This window comes from Benincasa hispida, chromosome 9 (genome assembly GCF_027475165.1).
Source record: "Benincasa hispida cultivar pf3 chromosome 9, pf3_genome.v1.1, whole genome shotgun sequence".
Lineage (NCBI taxonomy): Eukaryota > Viridiplantae > Streptophyta > Magnoliopsida > Cucurbitales > Cucurbitaceae > Benincasa > Benincasa hispida.
In genome coordinates this window covers 83635412-83643357 of record NC_143486.1, presented here as the reverse complement: position 1 = coordinate 83643357, position 7946 = coordinate 83635412, and the positions used below count along the sequence as shown (strand labels likewise).

The window sequence follows — 7946 nt, the reverse complement described above, 5'->3', positions numbered from 1 at the left end:
TCAATTTCTTAACTATAATTAAATAGTCGCCAAATTAAAAAATATACGAGCGAGAAAAGGATAAATTAATGTAATTTTGTAATAAAATAAAAATATTACAACTTACATAAAAGAAAAATAAAAATATAACTCACATAAAAAGAAGATTTTATACCAAATCTTGGATAAATGTTTCAAGCAAGAAAGTTTTGAATTTTGAATCGGGAAGAGAGGGATGAAATTCTAAGAGAAGAAGAAATTTGGGTAGATGAAAGTACAATTTGGGGTTAATTGGAAAAAAGAAGAAGTTGCTGGGGTTTAATGTGAAAAAGTGAAAGGAATACAATGAAAATCTAAGGAATCCCTCGTGTCTGGTCACGTCATCAGTCTTGTCAGGTCGTCATCCGTGTCATCCGTGTCAGATTTTTTTTCTTTGACGGAGTTTGAACATTCCATAAAAGATTTTTTTAAAAAAAAAGAAAAGAAAAAACACCCATTTTGCCTTCTTTTTTTTTTTCTTTCCAAAACCACCCATTTTACTTAATTTATTTCCAAAAGTACCTCAATTTTCTAATTAACCCCTTTAAACAATATAATATGTTTTATTCCCAGTGCAACTCACGTTTCATTTCTGATAATTTATACATAAAGGGAAAAAAAAGGAAGAAAGAAGAAAAAAAGAACATGACAATCTCAAATCAGCATCTGGCCGTCTCATCAACGGTCCAGATTGTTGGAAGACCAATTGCCTAAATTCAGAGTTTGGAGGTTGCGAGCTTTATGAGATCCTTTCTCAGAATCTTACCGGACGGATTCTTGGGAATGGAATCCACGAACGCCACCCGCCGGATTCTCTTGTACGGCGCCACCTGTACAACCGCACCTCCACCCATCTCAGTTTTATAAATTTATTATCATACCCAAACACAAAAATACCCACACTATTTACAAAATATATATACAATTACCCACGGTATTATCCTCAATTCTCATCTACTAAAAATATAGATTTAAATACTACTTCGTTGGTCTTGTATTTTCTAACTTTGTTCATTTTGATATTTATACTATTCATATATCTGTTTTGATCTTTGAACTTTAACAAAAGTGATCATTTTAGTCCCTTAAAATGATATAAAATTAAAAATGAAAGAAGAAAAATAGTCATTTTTAAAAAATACAAGGACCCCATAAATATTTTGAAAATATATGGATTAAAATGAACGAAAGTTAGAACACATTAAAAATATTGGACCCAAAATGAACCAAAGTCAAAAGTATGAGGACCAAAATAATATTTAAACAAAAAAAAATATATATTAATTTTCCTTTGATAAAGATCATATATGTGTATTGTTCTTATTTATTATTATTATTATTTACTTAGATTGTATATTAATGAAAATAGTATGATAATTTATTCGTATTACTACAATTATAGTGTAAGGGTGTTCGTGAGTTTGATTGAGTTGGGTTCAAGGACTTTTTCGACTCAACCTAATTGTTCAGTTGTAAGTTTCTTCAACCCAAATAACCTTCATTAAAAAAAAATGGACCCAACCCAACACAACCACGAAACGTTTGGATTGGGTTGGTTTGAGTTACACGTGTTATTTATTTAAATTTTATTTTTGTTCTAAAAGAAAGTAAAATGTTAATATGTAAAAATTTGATTTAATTATTTTCATATTTGAATCAAGATTAACCGTCCAATTTCAATTTATATAATGTAAAATATTTTTCCAAAGTGCTAAAAAATTATTTTTAAGAGTGGTTGGATAATAAATTATCTAACAAAAACTAATGAAATTAAATAAAACTAAAATAAATATATATACATCCAATTATATCACAGGTAAAAAGAATATACATTTTAAAGTTTATAATAAATTTGGGTTAGTTTGGATTTTTTTAGATAAACATGAACCAACTCAATCCATTAAATTTTCATTTATTTGAACTCAATACAACCCGAAAGAGTTCATAATCCAACCTAACCCATGAGAGGTCGTTTGGTTGAAGAGTTTTTTTGCATGGAAATTTGTTTTACAATTTTCAACCATTCCAAATCCCAGGCATTCTCATTTACCACATAGAAAACTTTTTCTCTCTTCCCTTGTTTATATGTATTTATTTTATATATAATTTCACTTTAAACCTAGTTAATTAGTTAAGTAATTAATATTAATTTAATAAAAACATTTTATAATAAAATTTTATTAAATGAATGCAATCAATTTTTTACATAAATTAATAATGTATTACCAACAATATCTTAAATACATTTAATTAATAAACTAGGATTAGTTAAATTTAATTAGTACAAAAAATTTATTTCTATAACAATAATTTATTACTTTATTATTTTTTTTAATAACCAAGTAATTATTTATTGAGATTAATTTTAATTTGACCATTTGTTATGAACATGTAATCATTATTGATGAGTTAGTTATTCATTGTTATTAATTTTTATTACTTCATTCATTATTAGCCTATCATATTTACATTTTTTTAATATTCTTCATTAATATATCATATTACTATTTATTTTTTTTAACTTTTTATAGAATATATTGTTTAAAATATGTATTATTATATTATTTAATTAAGAATTAAAATTATAATGTTGAAGTTAATTAATTATAAAAATGATTAGGTATTAGATTATAATTACTATGACGTTTATTGAATATATTAATTGATTAATTTTTAATTATAAATATTCATTTTTAAAATATTTATAATTAAAATTATTATTGCTTCATATATCGATATATTGAATGTTGTTTATTGGTTAACATATTAATCTATTATAATTATAAAAAAAATTCATGCTTACTTTCATAAACTAAATACAAACATGATTTTTGTTCATAAAGTTCTAATAGCATTTACATGTACAACAAAACACAACCATCTTTAATTTTCAAGCATGTTTTATTTCCAGTCATCCATGAAACCTTAAACCAAACGACCTCTGATAGAATGAATATGTTTGGGAGTGTTTGTAAAATAATTAAAATTATTTTTTTTCCTTTTTCAAAATCACTAAGAAACATTCTTTTAATAATTCAAAATCAATTTTAATAGTTTGAAAATTGAATTTAAAAGTATATAATTAATGATTGAGTTGATTATGAAGGATTAAAGTTGTGTTTCGTAGTAATCTCTAACATGAGAAAAGCGGTTTTAACCATTTCAAAATCACTCACTAAAGGCCCGTTTGGATTGACTTGAGAAAAAAAATATTTTTTAAAAGCTAATTTTGCTAAAAAAAATTTAAACACTTTTGATAAAAATTAATCAAAATACATTCAAAAAAGCTATTTTGAGTAGTTGACGAATATTCCAATTTTTTTAAATGACTTATTTTTTAAATTAAATACTTAAAAATGTATTTTAAATACGCCATAAAAGTACTTATAAATGTAAATGTAATCACTAACCTGTTTGGCCACAAATTGCATTACATCTTCATGTGAAATATCACTTCCATCCGTTCTTACCACGTACGCCATTGGAAACTGTCCAACTTCTTTGTCTGGATATCTAGAATTAAAATGGGGAAAACTCACAACTTTAGGAATTTTTTGCGTCCAATGTGACAATACACCCACATATAAAACATTTAAGAAGATGAGTAATTGTGTTTAATCTGGATAGTCGTTAGGTCTCGAGAATCATTAATTTAGTTGAAGTTAATAGGTGATGGAAGTTATGTTTTATAGTCGTATCCACTCATTCCAACCTCAATCACCTCGAATATGAAATTATGCTCACTTCTTTCTTTTTATTTTTTATTTTTAATTTTAAAAGTTACATTGTATTGAAAAAAAAAAAAAAACATAAGTATACTAATTTAAACTTTAAATTTTTATGAGTGTATCAATTTAAACCCCGAATATTTATAAGTGTATCCAAATAAAACATAATGGAGGGTTTAAGTTGATACAATTATAAAACTTCAGGGTTTAAATTGATACAATTATTAGTTTGAGATTTATATTGATACGATCCTAAAATTCAGGAATATAAATTGATATTTATCCTAAAATATATTATCTCATCCTACACTATCGTATTCTGTGGTGGGCCTTTGCCTAAAATGGATGTGTTTTTTGATAAGCATGTAATTTTTAGGTTTTAGTTTTCGGGAAAAAAAAAATAAGATTATAAACATCAGAAATAATTTTAGTAATTTTAATTAACAATTTTCCAAGAATTTCGTCGAACTATTTAAAGGAAAAAAAGAACGAAAAACGAAAAATGTTGAACTTACGGAATCACGGCTGCATCAGAGATATTAGGATGAGTAAGCAACAACGCCTCCAATTCTGCAGGAGGCACCTACAAAATAATATTAATATTAAATTAGTAAATGGATATAAAAAAATAATAATAAAATATGCAATTTTTAGAGGAGGAAAATATGCAAATAGACATGTTCTCTAAAATGTTCTCATAAAAGTTACAAAAAGGGGGAAAACTAATTAAAAAAAAAAAGAGAGTAAAAGTTGCTGTTAATGAATTTTCTTTGGCAGTGCAATGTTTTTATACCTTTTAAAAATATAAATTAAATTTTATAGCAGAAAAATAGTTGCTGGATTTTCAAACAATGTATAATTTTTTTTCTTTTTGTCCCTTTGGAAAAATAAAAATAATAGTAATAATGTATATGGTTTTCAGAAACAAAATGAATGTAAATTACCTGATAACCCTTATATTTGATGAGTTCCTTAAGCCTATCAACCACAAAAATAAAACCATCTTCATCAATATAACACAGATCACCGGTTCTCAGCCATCCCTCTGAATCAAGTGTTGAAGTTGTCGCCTCCACATTACCAAAATACCCTACAAAATTGATGTCACTACGAATTATGCAAACGGAACATCGATCCAATTCATTACTATCAGAATAGTATCTATCAAAGTTTTGTTTTTGGAATTTGAGTAGGAATTCAAATATTTCTTTAAGATATATGAAATGAAATCCATAATAAACAATTGAAAAAAAAAATCATAAATTTTGAAAACAGAAAAATAAAAACAAAGTTGCCGTTAAACTTGTCAATTTTTATGTTTGTGTCTATCATATTCAAAGTATTTAATAGATCAAACAGATTTTTTAAAGAAAATAAAGATATAGATCATCTATGTCTCATTTGATAACAATTTGATTCTGATTATTTAACATTAAGAATTTATAAGCAATGTTTTTTTGTTTTGTTTTGTTTTGTTTTTTTTGTTAGAATTTAGCTATAAATTATAATCTTCCGTTAGAAAATATGAAAATCATCCAAAAAGAAAAGTAATTTTTTTAAAAAAAAACCTACGACAAAAAGACCAATGCAAACAGAACATTATACCTTGTGTTAGTAGGCTGCTAAGATATTCAAACATTTTTTAAAAATTCAAAGAACTAATGTATATTAAATTAAAAGTACAATGTCACAATAGGCGTTCAGGAATTAGGTTAAAGCGTAGAGATTTATTAGACAAAAAATAATAACTAGTAATTTTAAAAATAAAAGTTTTTGACTAATAAACAACATTTTTCAAACATGATAAAATATACACATGCATACGATACAATGCATTAAATATACGAAACAGATATTGAATTATCCTTGGAGTATGTATCATAGTTTAGACCAAAAAACACGTGTAAAATGTTGAAGAAATAAAGCCATCTTTCAAAGTTCAAAGCTAAAATTCCACTGTTCTATAAAAATAATTAAAGATTCCTCTTTAAAAAAATGAAATAATAAATTGCAGTATCCAAACAAGATGCATATGATAAACTCAATTCAAAATTTCAATCATGTCGGCCATTGACCACTTTTCTTTACCTTTCATTACGGTGGGCCCTCTAAGCCAAAGCTCTCCAGTCCGGTTCACGGGAAGAACCTCACCGGTTTCCGGGTCAACAATCATCCCTTCAGTGCTTGGAGACAGAAGCCCCGCCGTGCCGTACCGGCGGCTCTCCTCCAAAGAATCAGTGGACGCCCCAATTCCGGTGGACTCCGTCAATCCATATCCCTGAAGAATTGCAACATTTGGATACTTCTCAACAAAACCCTCAATCACCTCCTTTCCAAGCGGCGCTCCGCCGGACAACGCCGTGTGCAACGACCCCAAATCGTACTTTCCCTTTATCTGCTCGGCGGCGTTCACGAGCGCCACCAGAATCGGCGGTACAAGAGGCAAATACGTGGCCTTGTACTTCTCAATCGCCGACAACATTTCATGAATCTCAAATTTTGACAATACAACGATTGTAGATCCCGAAGAAAGCAGCCCCGTAGCGAAAGCCACAAGGCCGTAAATATGAAACATCGGGACCGTACAAATGAAAGTCCCTTCCCCTTCGCTTAGTTTGAATCTCGTCACAACCACTTGAACCATGGCGATTAGATTCTTGTGAGACGACACTACGCCTTTGCTCGCCCCTGTCGTTCCAGAGGAATAAAGCAGAGTCGCTGTGTCGTTTTGCTCCACGCGTTCCTTAATTCGACTCCCACTTGGTTTTTTCCTCATCATTTCGCTCAATGTCGACACGATTTTGATTGGGGATTTTGGAATTTGACCGTCGATTATGACGATTGGTAATTTGGAATTGGCGATTTTGGGGATTAGTTGTTGAGTAGTGAAGGCTAAAATCGGGTTGGAATCGGCGATTTGTTTGGCGATTTCTTGAGGAGTGTTGAGGGGATTTGTGGTAGTGATGATGGCGCCGATGGACATGACGGCGAGGCAAATAATGGGGAAGTAGATGGAATTTGGGGAAAGAAGGAGGATGACGTGGCCTTTTCTGATGCCCATGTCGGAAAGCGAAGAGGCGACGGCGTCGACGGAGTTCCAGAGATCGGAATAGGTGATGTGTTGGCCGGTGGTGGCGTCGATGAGGGCGATTTTGCCGTTGTGAGGGCGGGAAGAGATAAACGTCGTGGCATCGAGGGATTGGTTGGGGGGAAGTGGGATTGGGCGGCGTTTGCTGTGGAAGATTTTTGTGGATTTGCAGAAGCCGCTTCTCGGATCCACTTCGAGATTCTGGCCGCCGTAGTCCGCCATGAAATGGTCGGATAAAAAATGAATATTCAGGTTGAAAGTTTAGAGACTTGAGTTTTTGGTCGCAGAGACTTTCAGATTTGCTTCTTGTATAGGAGTGGTACAGCCGCCGCCGTTGACTGGTCTAAATTGAAATAATAATTTAGTTTCGAGAAAGATAAAATAGTAACAGGCATGTATTTAGTATTGGTTCCGACTTATAATTTTTTTGCCATATATGTGTGTGTGTGCATGTTGGAAAATTTGTTTACAATAATTTGGAACGTGAGAAAAATAAAAATGTCTGAATGTTTGGTTTATTTTAGCTTTTAAATTGAATATCTTTCTGTTTATTTTGTTTGTATTTATTGGCCGGTGACACGTTTTTTCTATTATGTCAAGTCGGTAATGTTTCGTAAACGATCCGAACACCGTTCGGAATTTGGCGTTTTTGTTAGTGGAGGTTCGAGTGCGGTTTATCAAATAAATGTTTCCGGCCAAATCTCTACTTACATGCAACTTCAACATAAATACGAGAGTTCAATGGATATATTTATTATAAATATTATAAAAATAAATAGATGTTGATTGTTTAGTGTTCTAAAAATTACGTGTCAATATTCATCTACGTGTCTTGTAGTTATCTCTTCGTTATAATTAATAAATTAAATGTTATTTTGCATATTTAGTACATATTAAATTTCGAATATAAATACAATATTTTGTGATAATGTTGTCATGACAAACCTTACAAAATTAAAATTCATATCCCTTGACATTGATGACAATAATTATTTGTCATGGGTGCTCAATGCTGAAATTCACCTTGATGCTATGAACATGGAAGAAACAAATAAATAAGGAAATACGATAGCCAATCAGGACAAAGCAAAAACTATGACTTCCCTTCATCA

General features: G+C 29.9%; 1 protein-coding gene across 1 annotated transcript; it reads right to left on the bottom strand.

The window, feature by feature from the left end:
* Nucleotides 1–561: 561 nt before the first annotated feature.
* LOC120086001 (putative CoA ligase CCL5) lies at nt 562–7351 on the bottom strand. Its single transcript, XM_039042374.2, has 5 exons — nt 5835–7351; nt 4691–4836; nt 4262–4329; nt 3429–3531; nt 562–848 (listed from the first exon to the last, which is right to left on the bottom strand). The coding sequence occupies exons 1-5, from the start codon at nt 7054–7056 to the stop codon at nt 735–737; spliced, it is 1653 nt and encodes a 550-aa protein (XP_038898302.1). The 5' UTR covers nt 7057–7351; the 3' UTR covers nt 562–734.
* Nucleotides 7352–7946: the final 595 nt, after the last annotated feature.